This window comes from Polypterus senegalus, chromosome 5 (genome assembly GCF_016835505.1).
Source record: "Polypterus senegalus isolate Bchr_013 chromosome 5, ASM1683550v1, whole genome shotgun sequence".
Taxonomy (NCBI): domain Eukaryota; kingdom Metazoa; phylum Chordata; class Cladistia; order Polypteriformes; family Polypteridae; genus Polypterus; species Polypterus senegalus.
The window spans coordinates 151,588,081-151,610,402 of record NC_053158.1 but is presented as its reverse complement, the minus strand read 5'-3'; the positions used below and the strand labels follow the sequence as shown (position 1 = coordinate 151,610,402).

The following is a 22,322-nucleotide window of genomic DNA, read 5'->3' as shown; positions in this document are numbered from 1 at the left end:
CAATGATCAATATCTACAATGTCCAACATCGTTAAATTCTGCTCCGTACTTCTAAAATCTTTATTATTATGCTGTATTAAGGATTTGTTCTGTTCTGTGTATTGTATTGTATCGACCCCCTTCTTTTGACACCCACTGCACGCCCAACCTACCTGGAAAGGGGTCTCTCTTTGAACTGCCTTTCCCAAGGTTTCTACCATTTTTCCCTACAAGGTTTTTTTTGGGAGTTTTTCCTTGTCTTCTCAGAGAGTCAAGGCTGTGGGGCTGTCAAGAGGCAGGGCCTGTTAAAGCCCATTGCGGCACTTCCTGTGTGATTTTGGGCTATACAAAAATAAACTGTATTGTATTGTATTGTATATAGATGAGGGGGCATACTAGGATAGATACATCACTCTATAGCTAATGGAACCAAAATCTCAGGTGTTTTCATTTGTAAACCACTGCTATTCAGAATAGCACAGCCATTGGCCAATTTCCTACACCTAATTCCAGAGTATGAATTACAGCTAATTTGTTCACTAAGACAGCAGATCATGAGTACTATAAATAGGCAACAGGTTAAGTCTCGGTTTGAACAACAAGGGAGGCAAGTGTTGCTGAAAGAGGTGCAGGAAGAGGTGTGAAGATAAGAGGAGAACAAATACAAGGATGAGGACAAGGACATGGAAGGAGGCGAACCATCACAGATGAAATCTGGGCCACCCTGATTGATCATGTGGTCAACCATGGTTTGAATATAAGGGAGGCTGGCAAAGAGTTCAATCAAACCTTAGCCTCATCATTGTAGTTGGTATCATGTGGACATTCAGAAATGAAAACACGTAAGTAACCTACAGTCTTCAAGGTACTATGTTAACTGTGTTTACCACAGTGCACAGTGCACTATGATATAGCACTGGATACATGTATGGTGGATCTATGCTAATGATGTTTAGCAAATGTAAAAGTATCATTTCACTCTTGTACTGTTTTAGCAGAATTGCTGGTGGAAGAAACTGGCCCTTCATTCCACAGCAGGCAGAGCACATTGTAAACATGGTCATAGTAAATAAAAGCATTCAACTGACAGAACTACTAAATCATTTTCTCACAGAGAACACCACCTTCAATAATATCAACTGGATCATTGTGTCAGCATTGTCCCATGTCCGTCAGTAGCACCACATATAAATGAAGCAGCCGTAAAGAGTGTCAATTGAGAGGACTGTTGATAGAGTGAAATAACTAACTGCGCTATGGATATTTGCAGGTAAACCTTTTCTACCATTGTTACTGCTGTCACTGATACTGGATCTCAGTGTATTATATTCATATTATGTATTAGTACTGACACGTCTGTTTCCAGTATTCTGTAATATAATTTTATCTTGTCAGTTTCAGAGAATAATGGAACTAGATTCTGCCACAGTGCATTACAATTATATCGATGTTGAGGACGTCACCTTCAACTTGGCTAAAAAAAGGCACAGGGAAGAAATGCTATAGCATAACGTGTCGTTATCAGTGTTCCAGCCCAGCAAGAGGGTAATATTGCTATGTGTGCTGCCACTCTTGACCCATACAATATTGCTAACATCATCCCATTCCTTGGCATCCTACATGCCACACTGACTTCTGATGACCATGGCAATGGGCCAGAGCAGTCCAGGTTTGTCATCATCTGAGATGACATAACTTTCCACCGGTCTGCTCTGGTTTGAAATTAGTTAATTAACCATTCATGAATTCCCAAGGTGTATTTCCCAACATTCTCATTCCTAAACACCACTGAAGAATTTCTCTCATCATGAATGTGGAAGGGGTATGATTGCCAGCCCTACAGATGCATATCTCTTCTCTAGGCAATGGAGGAGATCTGTGGGAATACAGATGGGTGACATGCTAAAATGAGTTTTTTAAAATAATGAGCAACACATTGACTTCAGAAACTCAAAAAAACTATATAAATGTTGTGTTTACTGATAATTTTCCTGTTATAACCTGTTTTAACAGCCTTGCTAACTGCATGTCTCTGTGATCACACGCTTCTGTTAATGCATTTGAGAGATTTGCCTTGTGCTTCAAATCTTTGTCAGCTGTGCCACACAAATATTTGGCCTATGCGGAAGTTTAAAACACTAACTAAATACATTTAATTTTTAAAAAGAACCCATGCAGCACCTCATTTCGTTGTAGACTAGCCAATGGCAAACAGAAAGGCACTTGGTTTTCAGCTTGCCTTGAGTAGAGACTAATATTACAGTTTCAATGCTGTCATTCAAATGTGATGGCACAAGTTAAAATGATTGTAAACCAAAGCTGTTAGATCTCTTCATGCCATTCTCAAAGGATGCATAAAATCATGCATTTGTAATTCTGAAATAACTCTAGAATTGGATACAAAAGGTAATAATGAAAGCCTTTTTTGCCTTGAAAGAGTAGTGCATTAAGTTAAACCATATGGGATTTTTAAATAATAAGTGTAATTATCATAATTTTGTGCTATAATTCAATGCAGTCAGTGTTTATTTTATTTTCACACCAATGCTTTTTAAAGATAAATAGGCCTTCTGATGTTGATATTGTGGTTAACATAATTTTTGGAAAAAAAGCATACAGTACAAAAGCATTTCCCAAGTACAATTCTAGGGGATCCCTGTGGCATCAGGTTTAGATTCCAACCATCTTCTGTTTTTAATTTGTAGTCTGCCTTAATTATGGATGCTGTTATTTCCCAGTTTCTACAATGCAGTTAATATCGAATTCCAAAACTGGGTTTTTTATTGGAATGTAGCAAACATTTACTGTATGCAGGTTACATGGAGATAATTTAATTTTGGTTATTAGGGTTTTATCACCATCATCATGATTTTCATTTCACTTTTGAAAGTGTTGTGATTATTTGAAACATTCTTTACATACTTGTAATGAGCACATTTGTGTGTCTGACAATGAAGGACAAAGCATTATTGAGCATTCTGTGTTATTTGTCCTTGTGTCTGTTCTGGTTGTCATTAATTATCATTATTTGGATACAATTAGGGAACAGAAAAGGTGAAGTAATAGAAAAACGACAAAAGAGAGTTAAGTGCTATGGAGAAAATACAAATATTTCTAAATTTATTATAAATGAAAAACCACACACTATTATACTTTTCTTAAGAAAAAAAAGAAAAATAAAATGCCAGCTAATTAAACTATCAGTAGTATGGTGGCACAGTGGTAGTACTGCTGTCCTGCAGTAAGGCACTGATTCCCAACCTATTCTAGAAAATGTCTGATTTATATTTGCACCCCCTACAAAAGTAGTAACATGTTTGAAGATGAAGAAGTCAAATTTCAAATTTTTGAATCACAAATTGAACCACATATAGTACTGCGGATGAACAAATTGAACTGAAAAAAACAACATTTAAAGCAGTGCCTAACATTTAAATATAAATTGAGCAATCTACCTTTATAAATCTCAATAATCTTGCAAATGTGTCTCCCATGAAGATTAGACACTCAATTGATGATTCGATATTTGGGGTATCCCGATACGTATCAAGTGCCGCCAGGAAATGACTTATGATCAATGATTGAGGGATTTGGGGGACTGAGGACCCTGTGAAGCAACTGGTGCCAGAACACTGCTAAGCAATGAAATACAGTCAAAGAGTTCTGTCCCCTGATAACAGCTGCGCTACAGTTCAAAAACAGTTGCACTTTGCAGTTAAAATGATCACACTTCTGCTAAGACTGCCAGCAGGAGAGATGGGCTAAGTGTAAGCAGCAGGTGTTACATGCAATTTAGTCATCTTTATCCCTTTATGTCAATGAAACCTCAAAATCTGTGATGCTTCACGTTTAGGGTTTGAAAAGAAATCAATACTACACCTCACCCTTCATCTATAGATCACTGCAAGGTCCAGATCCCATTCTCTTAAAACAAAGTTATTTGCTTTTACGAAGCAGCAAGAAACTAGTGAGAAAAAGCATTTCTGCTGGTCATTTACAGGTTACAATAGGGCATGCAGTGCTTGATTCTTTTTATATCGTAGAACAGAAGGACTAACTAATAAATGAGCTACAAATGACGGCACACTACAAGACACTGATTGCACCACAATGAGGTCAGACAATTCACCCTCATTTAATTTTGGTGACTTACGATGAAGCCTTCCTTTTTGTCACACCTCCTGAAATTCCATCTTACACCCCTGGGGGGTGCAGTCACCCCAGGTTGGGAACCCCTGGACTAAGGAGGCCGGAATTCACTTTCCAGGTGTATCCTGCATAGTGCTTGCATGTTGCAGATGTTCCAGTTTCTTCTCAAAGTCCAAAGACATGCATGTTAGGAGAAATGGCATTGCAAAATTGGCCAGTGTGTGTGTTTACCCTGCAACAGAGTCACTGGCAACCTATCCAGATGTTGTTTCTACCTTGCATCCTATGATTGCTGGAATAGGCTCCAGCTGCCCCTCAGCCTTACCTTGGATAGGTGGGTTAGCTGTATGGATAATTAAACTAGGATAGCTGAGGAAAACGGACTGTACTTAGGAACCACTGGAATACAAGATATTTTCAGTTAAATTGTTTTTAAGAGCCAAACAATATATACTCTGTTTTAAATTTAATGGGAAACTGCATAGTCATCATGGAATGTACTGTTCATCCATCCTTCCATTTTTGAACCCACTTAATCAAATTCAAGGTACGATGTATCAGAAAATGTTACATGTACTTCAGCTGATGTAATGGTTAGTTATTGGAAATTAGTCTTACCCTTTGTACATCTACAGTATGCCTTTGTACACTTTATTTATTTACTTTGTAAAATATATTTATTAAATTAAATTTTCTGCTCTCAATAGTTTTGTGAGAGTTACCATATAGGATAACTTTAATTTATTTTGGCCTGTGCAAGCTAGTGCTTCTGAATTTGCAGTGATGAATACATGCAGCTCCTTTCGGGCAAATAAACAGGAACTGAGATGAAACATCAATTTCTCAGAACACCAAGTTTTCACATATCAAATAAGAAATGATATGGGGATTGATTGGCCTGTATAATTATATTCATATTGATAAAAGATGCCTGTGGACATAAACAGAAAGTCACCTCACAATTCAGACTGCCATGTTTGTTGTGGTGTGCTGTGGATTACTTCTATTTTTGTGTACTGGATTTGCTCATTGCCTAGACACCCACAAAAAGATACATTTTAATCCTTTCAATAAAAGCTGAATATTATTCTTTTTCAATTAACCTGCATGACTTTAAATGTATTTATGTTCCTGAGCAATTTGGAACATAAAGTTGTTATATGGAGACTGTGGTATTCTTATAATATTCAAAAATTGAAATAATGCCTATTACTTCCTAAAGCTGTCTGTACCTTATTGAAAAATGCATCATCCAAATTGAAAACCAGGGCTACTTCACACCCATTGGCACTCTCGGAAAAGCAATATGATTATGAAATCTGTGTGAAATTTTCCCTTAGCAAAACTGAAACAGGTCTAAAGACTAACAACTACGATCCTCTGCTGACAAAACAAAAATGATCTTAATTTCCTTTACTAGTGAAAGGTATCAGAAGTATCTTCTCAAAAGCATGAAACATTCCATTCACTTCTGAATATAATGTTATGGGGCAGTGCTGCAAGTGCACACGGTTTTGCAATAGTGCTGTTGTTCTTGATTGCCTGATTTCCTCCTGACATAATTGCAAACCAGTAAATATATTTTACAATATATTCTAACACTGAATAGAATCTCCTTGTTTATAAAAAAAAAAAAAACAATTCAATACTCACTTAGCAGAGATTAAGTATAATGAGTGTCTTTGAGTTAGTTATATTGGATAAATGTAGGCATCGAGTAGGGAAATAAATGAAAATGAGAGCAATCTTTTCTTTAAATACAGTGTTAGTAAACTGTATTACAAATAAGAAAAAAATGCTGATTTATACTTTGTGTATTAGTGCTGTATACAGCAACTCTCAGAGACTCACTCCTTAGGGAAGATGTTCATAATAAACTTAATAAAGGGCATAAACCACCTAGATCAAACTCTCCTGATAAATAAAAAAAAATCAATCTTTGTAGAGTATATAAAAGTCTAAATCTCATAACATTTTCAAACTTGTTTAATTCAATTTGGGGTTACAGTGGGGTCTTATTCTATCTTAGCTGAACTGGACACAAGCCAGTAAATGACTAATTTTCAGTTTTATTGTTTTAAAATAAAATTACTACAGAAAACAAAATTTCAGTATAAAATCTATTGTTCAGTAAAATTAGAGAATTAGTTAAGGAATTAAATACTTTTGCATGGTGCTTTGTATTGGATTATGTTTATTTTTCATAAATATGCAACCTACACACTTATCCAGAAGGAAAGGAAGGTGGAGGATCAGTGTACCATTTACTGCAGTCAATACAGTCAGAAGGGATGGTGGTATTCTAAGAAGTCACATATAGGGTGTAAGTGTGTGTGTGTGTGTGTGTATGTGTCAGTCAGTGAATAAATGATTGAGTATGAGAGAGCATCAAGCACTTACATAGCAGTTTATATTAATTTGCTTTAGTACATGGCTGCTGGCAATCGTGAAAAGGATCATGGCTTTGATCGGCTCTGCTCCCGGAGTTTGAGAAAGTGAGCAATGATGGTGTTACACAGTCCCCAGGTGAACAGTATGAAGGGGGACCAGAAACCAGCATAAATGTGCAACTGGACGATCCATGACATGAGGGAGTAACGGAAAGACATGACATTTCACAGTGCATTAGTCTACCGGCATCAGTGATGGTAAAATGTCACTGAATAATACCATGGAAAAATCACACCAAACAAAAATCTATTACACATTATTTTATTATATATTAGCACCACCATATGACAGTATTAAATGATATCTTGACATCAGCATTAAATTACTCAATACTGAATGTGGAAATGTAAATTAATATTAATACATTTCCAATTTGTCTTCAATATCCAAAGTGCTAAACCGTACTGTAAATATTAAATTGATAATTCTTACAATAATGATAACAACTACTTCAAAATAGTGTGGTGTACATGTTCACACACTTGAAATAGCAACACAAAAAAAATCAATCAAAATCATCTTAATAGGGCTCTATCCTTCCAGTCCCAAAACAGAATGGAAAAGTTCAGGTTGTATATTTGTACATGTGAAGAAGTGCATACCAAGAATGCTGCAGGCTCCAAGAGCTTGACAAAAGCAACCCATAAACAGGCCAATGGCCCCAGGCACAAAGACAATTTTACACACTCCAAAAATAATATTTTCTACATATGTAACAGTATTGATCATATCGTGGAAAATTAGAAAAATTTGAGCATGATGACTAAGCTGAATTTGCTATAAACATTTTATCAACATGGTAAATTACTGAGGTGAATTGGTTACCTGAATTCTTGCACAAAGGTGAAATGGTGGGTTGAGTATGTCACTTGCCTTTAATGTAGAGATTTCACTGCTGTTTATAAATACGGTAGATCAAATTGGTTATAACAGCAGGGCTGCATGAACTTGTCTTAGCAAACACTGAGGTCAGGAGGGAAACACAAGAGATAACAGCAGTATCCTAGCCTCAAGACAGCACATGGTTCCAGTCCCTCTGACAAAATGACCTCCAGACCCAACCCTTCATGGCCACAGGTTGGCTTAGACAGGCACGAATTAGATCTGCTAGGGGAAGCTTTACTCTTCATAATTTTAGCGAAATAAGACTTGCAATATTTAAATTGTGTTTAAATTTGAGGATTGTTTAGATAACGTACTTTATATAATGGACTGTGTGACCAAGACTATAACTATATTATAGAGCTCATAAATGAATACTACTCTTATAAAAATAGTGATCCAGGGACGAAATGCCAAAGCCGCAAGAGTGCGGCTCATGAGCTGAGCGCCCTTGGCCCTTGCCAAGGTATGAATTTTAATCCTTTTCAGGGGTAGCAATTCAGGAGCATACCGCCAAATCTGTAAATCTTGGCAGGAGTAAATTCATGATTGGAGTGGTTTCATGAGTGAAGTGGAGAAAACTGAGGAAGCCAGTCTCAGTCATTGTTAATATTAAGGCACTGCAGAGTAGCCAGTAAGGACACAAGAGATGAGTGAAGGTTAAATAAGTAAGTACTGCAGGGTGTACATGTAAACCAAGGATATATAATGTAGGCATTTCCGGGATTAACTTGTCCACCAATAAAAAAAAAAATAACGTTTAGAGGTTACCTTTTGTGAACACTTTCTCACAATATCACACTCTTGGTATCTCTGTAACAAATATACAGCTGCCTCTGACCCCTGGAAATAATCTTATGGCTTGGCTAAAAGTGACACAAGGTAGGGTTTTAAAGCAACCTGGCATCTAGAGTCTACTCAAGCAAAGAGTTGGAATATGACTCAATAAAAGCGCTCTCACCCCAAAGGGGTATGCAAAAAGATGCACTTCACTGCGTGTTGTCCTGTATAACTATGTATGTGACAAATAAATAAAGAATTATTATTATTAAAGCAACTGGGCATGTTGGGCACAAGAAACATGAAGTGGAGCAAGTGAAAATGCTACCACAGGAACAGTAACCAATAGTACATCTGATTTAGGAAGGCAAAGAGAGGCACTAGGCATTTATTAAAATTTCTCTGCATTATTCTCTGCATTTCTCCTTTGTTTGCAGTATTCTGAGCTGAAGAATTGTACAAGGGCACCTCGTATCATTTACAATATGGTTTCCTATGTCTTTAATAATTTGGTTTGCCAAAGCACTTTGAATACTTCTCATTTTCAAGCACTGATTGTCAAAGGGGTGTCTCACATGCTTCTCACAATAGGGTTCTTGCGTACAAATCCAAATGCATGTCACAGTGAGAACACAATACTGAGACTCATTGCTTTAATATGCTGTTGTTCTTGTTTTAATAGTTTAAAGGTTTTAGGTCCAGTATTAGATGCTTAAAATTTGATATACTGTACATCAATAAAAATGTTAACACATGGAATACTAAAAGCTTGTAATTGTTTTAGTGTGTATTTTTATCAGGTAAATAAATCAGATCTGAGTTGCCATCAGTTTAAGTATCTCAGTGTGGTTTGCACTTGTACTTTCTGTAAACAGTAAGATTTTGTATTTTTGTAATGCAGTTCACATTTTTGCTACGTTGAAGCCTTTTTGCCTAATGATATCTGATATTTATGATGCAGAAAAAGGTCACTCCACAAATTAGCTCCATCTGTCAGCATAAAGTGATTTTCCTTTAACTGTTGGAATCTGATAGACGTCCCCTACAGCAGTTACATTTTCAGTTGTATGAATAATCGCTAGTTTTCTTTATCTGTCTTAATCTACCCTGTACATGCAATAGCAGTTAATTATTTAGCACATGGATGCCATCCATCAACAACCAGAAGCTGCAGACTTGAACCACTGTATCACTTTCCTGATGTTCATCTGTACATATAGTAAGTAATTTTCTTCTCTAAGAAAAATATCTGCATTTTAAGGTTAGACTTTACTGCCCTTGGGATTTCATTTTGACTAAATTACAGCACTAACTTTTCAGGATAAAAATAATGGACCAACATGAATTAGAAAGGGAAAAGAAATAATTCAAATCTTGTATTAATGAATCCGTCAAGGTGAACACCACCCAAAAGCTCAGTTTGTTTCATACACTGATGGGCTAAACAACTAATATGGTGCCATCTGGAGCCACATGGGAAACATCCCCTAGATAATGTGAAACAAAGAATGGAGAACATGTGTCATCCATTTCTGTCACAGCTTTTGTACATTACAAATTGCCTACAGTGATAAAATTCATTAAGTAGAGCTTTGTATGAAACCCAAGGAAAAGAGTTAATTAAAACATCCATCCATTCATCCAATTTCTAAACTCAATATTTCCAGTTGTTGGCTACAGGCCTGGAATCAAACGAAGTTCCTCGAGCTGTCAGACAGGCACACTAACCATTGGGATGCCAAGCAACCTACTTAATTACAACACTGAATATTAATAACCTAAACCTAAATCATTAATTTCACGTTATAGGTTGAAAAGCCAGTTTAATGGGAGAATAATGTTTAATTATGGTAATTTATTGATGAATGCAGATATTCCACAGATAAGTTTGCATTCAAGTGAAAGAAGTGTGGGAGCATTCCATTGATCCTGACCCCTTGGCTGAGAAAACTTGTTTATTAGCAGTTGTATGTTTGTAAATATGCCCTGAAGAAGATTTTCTCCCTGTACGTTCAATAATGATGGTGGAATTCTCTTTTGTTTTCCTTTTCTTCTGCAATGAACAAAAAATGAAATTAAAAAGTAATCATCCTCTTAGTTTTTACTATTTTTATATAACTTCTGTGTACTTGATAGGAATTGATGGGGTGAATGAACATGTGTTTATTTATACTCATATAATGTATCAGAGTTGCCCCCTGTAAGTAACATTTAGAACAAGCGTCAACATTTTGGATAGCTAAAGTCATGTAATATTTTATTATTATTTATAGACCGCAGCCACAGGATGAGCTAGAACTGTTAATTCCTCAGTGCCATTAGTGAAAAGATGCTAACTTTAGTTAAACACATTGCAGATAATCTGTAATAAGCAGAGACTATAATATAAAAATCATTGCAGGATAAATGATCTACTTTTTCTATTTGTTTCCAGTAATGCTAGCCAAGTTTTACACTGATGATAGCAAACACTTTTTACATAATCGTAAACAGACCAATTAAATGTACAGATTTAATAAAGTAAAACAGAATGATTCACTTAAGTGTCACTTTTTTGAACAGCGATGAATGAAGCTCTAATGACTCAAATAAAATTATTTCCTTCCTATTTGCTGTGAAATTCAACACATCAACTAGACACAATAATCTATTGCTTCTGTCACATACAAAAGGTCTTTATGATTTCCTAAGCATCTAAATCAGGCTACGTTTATCAAGGAAAGGATTAGACCATAGACCGCCACCTGACAAATTACAAATGTGGTAAATTGATTGTTCTAAAAATCCTTAAAACATTCTGTGCCCAACATAATTGTTAGACAAATTAATTTTTGATCTTGTATCTAATTCACAGTAAATGATACCACCAGGTGCAAGTTTGCCTCTTTATGCACATAAAAACATTTGAGAATAGAATATTTGTTAAATTCATTGGAGAATACGGCAGTTCAACAATTTTGCATTCATTATACAGTTAAAATTTCCAGTATTCTTTCATTCCTTTTCTTAACCATTTATTTTGAAAATCAATTTAAATGTATACCTGTGATAAGAAAGAGAAAACACCTAACTCTTTTATGGTTTTGCAAGGGCTCTATATCTGTATTTATCAAGCACCTCAGAATCACTATTAGGAATTGCACTAAAAGTCTGACTAGGAGAAGAATATGACCTACCTTAGAGTAGGACAAATAAAGTAGTCATCCACAAGAAGGCTGCAATGTGCAATGAACAAAGGCAGCAAGACACACAAAGAAAGTGGTGGTTGGTCTGGGAACATATCTTTAAGGATTGAAATAAAAACAATTTCTGCGCATAGCGTGGGCTAAAGACTTGTTAATAATATTCAAATAAGAAGAAGGAAAACATAATAAGGTACTGTAAGGTATTGTGCTAAGCTGTACATAATTGCTTCCACATTGAAACATCATGAAGAATATAATGAATTGTAATAAATACAGAGATACAAAGGCCAAGACACACATTCCAAAACAGAGCAAACCCCAATAATGGGCATGTTTATTTAACAATGAATGACCCACCGCAGTACTTTCAGAAGAATCACCTTCCCACTGTCATGGCTATGTTGGGAACATCTCATAAAGTAACCGTTACAGCGAAACCAGGAAAGGCTATTCCTACACTGTTGCTGAAGTTGTGTTCATTCTTCCAGAGTTCCTTATCGTCTTCCAAAGTCACATGCTACACCTCTCTCCTAGTCCCACCCTTATCTTCTGCGAGGCTCTATTTATCCAATGCCCCAGCACTCTCTGCCTACCTGAATGTTACAGGGGTTCATGGAATTCAGAGCTCACTGTAAAGATGTGACATTCTGCTGTTAATAACCCATCCAGCACCACTTATCTTCAGGTTAATATGCTGACTACTGCAATACAATTTACATCCATGATCACCTGTGTGTTGGCACTGTGATATCATTGGCTATTCACATATTCATGCTCATCAACTTTTGAGACAATGATCTTTAAGTGCATGCCAACCTGCATGAAAGCATATTGCTTTAACATTGTGTCACAAATGCTTGGTTCTAACACACCAAAGTAAGCATTATTGCAAAACTGCCTTTTCCCTGTGGCAAAAAAGTGTAATGTTACCAACACTTTTATTTCAGTTGACAGCACATGGCTTCTCCGCATAGATGAATTGATCATACAACGTTTAAGATCTGCTACAAATATTATTACATCTCTTTGTTATTGTTCAACATTTTCAAAACATTCTCCCTTTCCTAGAATGTGTGTGCCAATCTCAGTCTGAACTCCATCTCCTGGCACCTCCTAACAAATTAGGACAGCTCACAAGCTCTCTTAAATCGCGGAGTAGTGCCTAACTTGGGAAAATGGATGATATGCCTTGTACTTTTACTCCTAAGAGTACGACCTAAACTGATTCAATCTGAAAATTTTGACCTAGTTAATACCATTTTCCTACTCTAATAAGACACTTGATAAATATGGGCCTCGGCCTTAGTTCCTTGTTTATTACTTTTGATTAATTATTTTCTATTTTTGTTAATAAAAATGACTTGTTCATTTCTCTTTTTTACTTTATTGTTATTCATTAAGTTTTTTCCTATTTTTCAGTCATATTGTAATTCTTTTTCTTTTTTCATTAATTAGGTCTGTTATTTTCTTTTCTGCATTTTGTGCCCAAGGGCGCAGGGTCACCCAATGCTGGAGTTGAGCAGCTTAGGGGGCTGCTAAATGAGGCCTACAGAAGGGTCCAGCAGGCCACATGCTGATTGCTTAGGTGTCAGTTAGCTTTTCCTGGCTTTTGTTGTACAGCTCCTATAGTTATTCACATTTTTAAGGTTTGTGTTTTTGCTTCTTCTTTCTTGGTTTTAGTTTTTCTGGTTTTGGACTATGACATTTCTTTGGTAGTCTTTGTTATTAGGTTATTGTTAAAGTTTAGTTTTGTGATTGAAATCTGAGATTTTTCATTTTTGGAGACTTGTCACTCTTTTGGGATTACTTAATTTAATTGAATCTACTATATAATAAAATACTACTATCCACAGAAGAAGAAAAGCACATACAATTAGGACCACTCTTTGATTGAATTGGATAAAATAACTTATAGCAAAATCAATAGAAAACCTTTATATTAAGAAGAAAAAACTGAGTTGCCAACTTATTAGGCACACCTATCTACTGCTGTGATGTGCCTCCTTTGGCCTACAGAAGAACATGAATTTGTCTGGGCAAGTATTCTATAAAATGCTAGATGTGATATTTCAGAATGTTGTACCATAAAGAAAAGGCTGGATTCAGATGACCAAGTAACATTCCACTCTTTGGTTTTCCAGTTTTGATGCCTCTGTGTCCTCTGGAGATGTGTTTTCTTCTTTTTATTGACAACATCAGTACCTGACTTGACAGTACCTGATGTGTCCTGAGATAACATTCTGAATGCCAGTGTTGACTTCAGATGTCATTTCCCTGTTTGTGGCCCATTTGTTTGATTGTATGATTCTCAGTATCTTCCCTTGACTCTTCTGGTCCATGAGAGCACCCATTACTGGTGTTTTTCTTTTTTGCTTTTCTCATGATTCTTTGTGTGAAAAGCCCATGGCCATAGCAGTTGGGGAGATGTTAGCACTGACATGACTGGCGCCAACTACAATACCACTTTCAAATTCACTAAAGGTCACCTGCTTTGACAATTCCAATGATCAGTTGAACACTAACTCATGACAGAAAGGCTATTCTACCTGAAGCTATTCTGCCATAATACTCCCTGAAATTTTGTGACATATGATGTGTTTAAATGTAGAATTTGTGTGAAGGTGAGGATCTACCTAATAAACTGGCAATTTGGTTTATAAACACAATAAAGAATACAACTAGAATAACAATTACAAACACTGCTTGTAGTCAGTAACTCTGTTTCCAACACGGTACTCTTGGATGGCAAAAAATGAGAGCCTGTTAATATCAAATAATTTGAGGCTATCATTGATGAAAGACATAGTACATTAGATTTGATCTTCTAAATTACTGAGGGGCGGACATAATTTAGCATGCAAATCAAGGTAAATATTCACCTCTTAAATTCTAAGTGGGTCTGAAGCCGAGGAACACAATATTGTGTTCTTCAGCATTTTTTTCTGAACTCCAGGGAGCTTTGATTCATTTCTCAGTTCATTCACTGCCTTTGTGGAGACTGCATGATATTTGTTTGTGTGAATGTGATTTTTCTTCTAATGCTACAGCTTTTTTCCAATTTCCCAATGATATGTCAGATTTTGAGCCTAAAATGGCCTGGTTTGTGTGAGAGTACACACTACAACAAACCGATGACTGAAGCAGATCTGGTTTTAGCCCTGCAATTGATGAGGCTCAGGCACACTTTAACCCTGAGAGAATCTAGATTCAGAACTTGAATGGACAGACAAATGCATTATTTAAGTATTATAGGTTTTCTTTGGAATTACCTTTTCTCAGCACTACAATTTGCTAGCTGGTCTTTTCTTGTTATCCCATTTTAGGCTTGATCAACAAAAACAAGTTCACTGACCCAGATGCTTCATGCTTTTCACTCATATCTCATTACCATAGAGTAGAATTTTTAAAGGAGACCAAAAGGCAGTGCAGGACACGTTCAGAACACTTTTCAAAGAAATGTACTCATATCTACATAATAAACAGCAACTTACCAGAAATACCAGAGCCTTTGTATAGATAGCGCCCTTACACAGCATCTTGTACCACAACAGTCTTCATATGAGCGGCATCTGAAACAGCAACACATCTATTTTAGGATAACAGAGCAGTAGAATATTTTTTTTTCTTTACAAGTTGCTACATTCTGTGAACATCAGCAATAAAATTGAACATTACACTTCTGATGATAAATCCCCACATCCCTCTCCTTTCAGTCATGTTTGCTCTCTTTTTTTTCAAACACTAACACTGGATAAATTCCATCAGTAATATATCCCAAGTTGAAGTGAGTTGAAAAACACTCCCAAGTGCCTGCATTTGCTCAAGATAGAAACAAGTGTGAAAAAGAAATAATGTAAGAAATGAGGCGTAAGAAGTAATATTTCTCTTGTACATTTCACTCCAATGGGGAATGCAATAGAACTTTGAGGAGACTGTGTGCTAAAATATGTAGAAACAAGTGCTAAACCATGACAGTCATTGAGGACACATTTCTTTGAAGTCTGCCTCATTAGTGCATTTGTGTATTTGTGACAGTTAGCTATAATGATACCAGCCTCCACATTATATGTGTTTGAAGTATGAATACAGGGTGTGGAATACTGGCTCACAATCTAGTTTGATTCTGTTTATTTCTATAAACTGCTCTTCACTCACTCTTAAAAATAAACGTGCCAGAGTATTTCTTCAAAGTGATGCCTTAAGGGGAACCATTTTTGGCTCCCAAAGACCCATACACAGGAAGGTTCCAGAAAAAACCTTGATTTATTTACATCTGTAGCAGACTCCAATATAGTGAATAACCACAAATTGAGTCACTTTCTGTTTGTTCTGCATATTAGGAAGTTTTTCAAAGTAGAAAAGAACCAATTTCATTTGCAAAGAACCTGCTCCAGAATGAAATGGTGCTTGGTCAAACAATGGAGCTATGAGGAACCACACAATACGGGTACTGTTTAGAACAATTGCTAAATTAACAAATGGGGATTCCGATGTACAGTGCAAAATAACAACAGATATTAGCAGTACAGACTTTATGAACTTCTTCAATGAGAAAATTAAAAATATAAGACCCCAGATCTCAGCATCACAGTACAAACCGCATACTGTACTAGCTTAGCAGACCCTGCCTCGCATTGCATTCAGCACTTTAGTAATTTTAATCCTGCAAATGAACAGGAAGTCTTAACTTCAATTTCTAAAATGAAGCCCACTACTTGTTCCCTAAATCCAGTGCCAACAAAACTAGTAAAAAGTGCAATGGATGTTCTTGCAGCGCCTATTCTAAACATTATCAATAATTCATTATTGCATGGCACAGTACCTGATGCACTAAAAGTGTCAGTCATTAAACCATTACTTAAAAAGTCAGACCTAGACCTACACATACTAAATAATTACAGGTCTACTTCAAATTTACCCTTTCTCTCTAAAATTCTAGAAAAAGTAAAATTTATTTGAGAAATTCCAGTCTGGTTTCCGCACTGGTCATAGTACAGAAACGGCACTAACACGGGTTTTAAACGATATTATGATATCCTCTGATGAAGGAACCCCCACTGTAATTATGTTGTTAGACTTAAGGTGCAGCATTTGACACCATTGACCATTCTATATTACTGCACAGGCTAGAAAATAATGTTGGGCTTACAGGCACTATGCTCGCTTGGTTTAGTTTTTATTTATCAAATCGATTCCAATATGTACAGAAATGTGCTGACAGTACTCCGTCATTATACACAGAAGTGAGATATGATGTCCCGCAGGGCTCAGTACTGGGCCCTTTACTGTTTTCACTTTACAAGCTTCTACTGAGATCTATCATTAGGAAACATAATGTTAATTTTCACTCGTATACAGATGATGCCCAGTTATACCTAACATTTAGATAAATGAAGTTTCTCCAATGTTGTCTTTAATTAGTTGTGTTAGTGAATTAAAGGACTGCATGGATGAGAACTACTTGTCTTAAACACAGATAAAACAGAGATGTTAATTGTTGGAGGGAATGACGCTGATCACAACAATATTTTGTCATCATTTAACTCAGTTGGAATCACCATTATTTGTACTGAATCAGCCCACAATCTAGGTCTTATCTTTGACTCTAGCATGTCATTTAAAGTGCATATTACAAAGTTGTCCAAATCATGTTTCTTCCATCTTAAAAATGTTTGGAAATTAAGGTGCTTTCGAAATAAACAGAATTCTGAGAAATTAATTCATGCATTTACTTCTAGTAGGATTGACTACTGCAATGCGGTGTTCAGTGGATGTTCAAACTGTTCTTTATACAGCCTCCAGTTAATCCAAAATTCTGCTGCAAGAATTATCACAAGAACAAGAAAATACGAACACATAACTCCAGTTCTTAAATCCTTACGCTGGCTCCCGGTTAAGTTTAGGGCAGATTTCAAAATCCTCCTTTTAACATATAAAGCATTAAATGACCAATGTCCGTCTTACTTGTCTGAACTTATCATGACTTACAAACCTGAGCGCACATTAAGATCTCAAGATGCTGGTCTGCTTATGATTTCAAGGATTAATAAAATAACAGTGGGAGGTCGAGCTTTTAGTTACAGGGCCCCTAAACTGAGAAATGGTCTGCCTGCTACTATAAAAGATGCCCCTTCAGTCTCAGCTTTTAAATCCCGGCTGAAGACTCACTACTTCAGTTTAGCATATCCTGACTAGAGCTGCTGATTAACTGTACAGACTGCATCTCTGTTGTTAGTCATTAGCACTAAAACATAAGTAACATGAAAGTTATAATTTGTTACTAACCCTCACCTATTCTGTTTCTCTTCTCGGTGCCACGGCCCACCTGCCAAGCTGTTTTGCCTGCCTAAGGTAAAGTCATCCCTGATGGAGGATCACAGGAATCATGGGGTAGAGGGGTCCTTTAATCAGACTGGCTGGCCAAGCAATGTTTCAGCTGTGGAATGGCCAAATGGGGGAGGAAGCTTGATGGCTCAGGTCTCCAGGACTCTAAACAAATCCAAATCATATTATATGATATCATCTACTGTTAAATTTTGGTCCGTACTTGTAAAATTTTTATTTTTATACTGTATTGAGGATTTGTTCTGTTCTGTGTATTGTATTGTATTGACCCCCTTCTTTTTGAGACTGACCCACTGTACGCCCAACCTACCTGGAAAGGGGTCTCTTTTTGAACTGCCTTTCCCAAGGTTTCTTTCATTTTTTACCTACAAGGGTTTTTTTGGGAGTTTTTCCTTGTCTTCTTAGAGAGTCAAGGCTGGGGGGCTGTCAAGAGGCAGGGCCTGTTAAAGCCCATTGTGACACTTCTGGTGTGATTTTGGGCTATAAAAAAATAAATTGTATTGTATTTACTGTATAGTAGAGAACCATAAAATGTCATTAAAGAACCATTATTTTTAAGAGTGCTGACTACAGACCACATACACATAATGATAATACAGAAAACAATGAATTACTAATCATGCAATATTTACATACAAAATGGCAGGAGAAAAAAATCATTCAATTATCATGGTTGCCATGAAAAAAGGGCAAACCTCTACATAATGGTGGTGGACCAGGAGAAGGCACATCAAAAATTCAATAAAAAAGTTGATATTGAGAATCTGTCGTTCGTCAAACATAATCTCTAAACCAAAAATCAAAGATAAAGCCAGAAGAAGGGTCTGTAATGCTAATTATAAACACTAACAACAACAAACAACAGATTTATTTTAGCTCATTCGTAAACTTGAATGACTAAGACGTGCACAGCGCCGACCTTCTATACTGTCATAGTGATGACATCAACACAGCGCACCTCTGAGAGTTGTTGCATAGCAATGCCATAACAAGTAATACTTAAAATTATGACATCCAGGAATATAAAGCTGACAAAGAAAAATATATAACCATTAGAAAACCGTTTATAATCAAAAAATGGATGGCAAAATTGGGTTCTACGACACCAAAAACTGATATTTACAGTATATGTAATATGTTTATATCAGAGCTCAAAGAGATGAGTAGATAATTTAAAATGTACACAAACCATAAGATCAATGTTTTGATTATAGAACACATAAAAGTTAAGTTGTCAACCTAATGGCTAGTGCTAGTATACCTCAGATTCTGAATTTTAGGTTCAAATCTAAGAGCACATTCTCCTAACATATGTGAGATGTTTAACTGGGTACTTACACTGTGTGCACAATTATTAGGCAAGTTGTATTTTTGAGGATTAATTTTAATATGGAACAAACACAGTGCTATCAGTCAATCCAAAATGTTAATAAACCTGAAACCTGAATGTTTCACAACGGAAATGTGAGTGTGAACATCATCAGGGGAATACATATGTGTGCACAATTATTAGGCAACTATTAGTGTGCAGATTTATTATGCAACTAAAGGAAAAATGAAAATTTTCCCATCTCACTTGTTTATTTTCATCTGTTATAGTGAGAATAATAAACAAACACCTCAAAATTTACAAATAAACACCTCTGACATTTCAAAAAAAATAAATCAATCAATGAATGACCAATATAGCCACCCTTCTTTCCAATAACAGTCATAAGCCTTTCCATTCATGTAGTCTGTCAGTTTCTTGATCTGTTGACGATCAGCTTTTTGTGGAGCAGTGACTACAGCCTCCCAGACACTCTTCAGAGAGGTGTATTGTTTTTCTCCCCCGTAAATCTAGCGTTTAAGAAGTGCCCACAAGTTCCCGATAGGGTTTAGGTCAGATGAGGAAGGGGGGCCATGTCATTATTCCTTCATCTTTAAGGCCTTTACTGGCTGGCCACGCAGTGGAGAACTTCGATGCAAGTGATGGAGCATTGGCCTGCATAAAATCATGGTCTTTTTCCTGTATCACTGTTTGAAGAAATTGTCTTCGAAAAACTGGCAGTAGGTTTGGGAGTTGATTTTGAGTTCATCTTCAATGCAAAAGGTCCAACTAGCTCATCTTTAAAAATACCAGCTCATACCAGTACCCCACCTCCACGTTGGAGTGGAGCTCTGTGCCCATTACTGATCCACAGGTCCATCCATCTGGTCCATAAAGAGTCACTCTCATCTCATCGGACCATAATACCTTTGAAAAAAATCTGTCTTCAGATATTTCTTGGCCCAGTTTTGACGTTTCAACTTATGTTTCTTGTTCAGTGGTGGTTGGGTTTCAGCCCTCCTTACCTTGGCCATGTCTTTGAGCACTGAACACCTTGTACTTCTGGGCACTCCAGGTAGGTTGCAGCTCTGGAATATGAAAGTACTGGAGGATAATGGGTTCCTGGTAGCTTCACGTTTGATTCTTCTCAAATCTTTGGCAGCTAATTTGCATCTTTTGTTCTCAACACGTTTCTTGCGACCCTGTTGACTATTTGCAACAAAATGTTTGATGGTTCTGTGATCACACACCAATATTTTAGCAATTCCAAAAGTGCTGCATCCCTCTGAAAGACTTTTTACAATTTTTGACTTTTCAGAGTCAGTTAAATCTCTTTTTTGGACGGTTTTGCCCGAGGAAAACTAGCTGCCTAATAATTCTGCACACCTTGATATAGGGTGTTGATCTCCTTAGGCCACACCCTCCCTCATTACACAAATACACATCACCTGACGTGCTTAAATCCAATAAGCATTCAAGTTAATACAGCTTGGAGTTGGAATATACGCATAAAAATGATGATATGGTCAAAATACTCACTTGCCTAATAATTGTGCACACAGTGTAATTTCATTTAAACAATAGCAAAGTTAGGACAAATTGAATGTGTCTGATTACTTAAGAAATGACCTATAATCAATAATCTCTAATACAAAGCTTAATAACTTAATATGCTAATCACTTCTGTTATGCATGCGTGTCAAAGGGTCACCTTCTGGGCTCATCAAAGGAAAGAAATACCGCCCTAGGACACCAGGGGGTGTGATCACTAACTTTCCTGTCTCTTGTTTCACCCATTGCCCCGAGAAGACAGCCATTGAGGGCAACGGACCCCTCCCATTCCGGTTTATGGGTTATAAAAGCAGGTGCTACTAGAAGGAGGATTTTCATTTGGCAGAGAAGCCAGTTGTCCAATGAAGCTCTGACCCTGAAGCCTGACTGCTCTTTTGAGCCATTTCCCTAAAGCCAATGGCTGACCATTGCTTTTGTTTCTTAAATTTCACCATCATGTGCCTGTTTGACACGCTTTATTATTTTGAGTAAACAGAGTGGCTGGGTTGACATCCCACCATTTCATCTGGAGTCTTACGACACTTCTAAAGTTGACTTTTTATAAGATTTTTGAATTTCATATGAACTTCAACATAATTTGCATGTTCCAGTTGAGGGTTAGCCTACCCTAGCAGCATCAGACACAAGGCAGGAACCAGTTTTAATCAAGGCAACGCTGCATTGCAAGGCCATCTTTTGCTGTTGTCCCTAACAATTTCCATAACAAACAATTTGGACTTGTAATTTAAAGTACATATTTTCTGTTACATCTTCAAATCTTTATACATTTAATATTGCTCCACTTAAACAGTCTTAACATAGTTTTACCAATGCAGTAAACAAGAAACGATTTTATATATGGTGTTTGTCAGAACTTTTCTACTGTATTCGTCCTTAATTTAAAAAAAGCCAAAATTTTCAGTTGCACTCAAACAGACTAGAAAAATACATAATTCAGCAGCAATTTAGAAAATTTAAATTGCATGAAGAAGTATTTTTTGCTTTGATGACTGTTACCTGGCGTCTATCCACTTGCATAGCATATAAGAAAATTATCCAGTAACAAATTATTTAAAAAATAGTAAAAGGTGAAGTTATAGCAAATAAACTATTGAATTCATATAGAATCTTCAGTTCCACCCGGGGGAGTAAATGCTAACATTATTCAAAGTTATTGCATTTTTAAGTTGCAAGTTGCAAGTTTACATGCATTTTTATTACTCTTTAATTTAATATATATACAGCTGTAGTATATTTTTTGTATCAGTATACTGTTGCTGTAATTTGTGAATTTCCCCTTGGGATTAATAAAGTATCTATCTATCTATTTAGAAATATGTGAGGATTGTCCATGGTATTTGTGAGAAAGCGTTGGGATTGAGATTAGAGTTAGAGTAGATTTGCACCAGGGATTTTCTTTAATTCCTTAACTCTTTGATCTGGTTATGGATGTGTTGAGTCAGGGCTTGTTTTTTTTTCTGAAGACATTGTGTCTAGTAGCACCAAAAGACAGGAAGTAGAGAGTAAGTTGGAAGAATGGAGAAGTGGTAGCCCAACATGGAAAACTAGATGCAAAGACAACCTATTGAGTGCAGTATGGATGGAACAATTGGAAGAAGGCAATGTCAGGAGTATTGAATGATCAAAGAATTAAGTCAAAGGTTAAAGGTAAGGTTTTTAAGACAGTGGTA

The 22,322-nt window shown here is 36.4% G+C and overlaps 1 protein-coding gene across 2 annotated transcripts in view; it reads right to left on the bottom strand.

Annotated features, from left to right (window-relative positions):
• Window positions 1-22,322, bottom strand: part of vopp1 (VOPP1 WW domain binding protein) — a 539,003-nt gene that overhangs the window by 87,994 nt on the left and 428,687 nt on the right. For both annotated transcript variants that reach the window (XM_039753501.1, XM_039753500.1), the window contains exon 3: window positions 14,918-14,995. In XM_039753501.1, coding sequence (XP_039609435.1) covers window positions 14,918-14,995 — 78 coding nt within the window. The remainder of the gene's footprint in view (window positions 1-14,917; window positions 14,996-22,322) is intronic.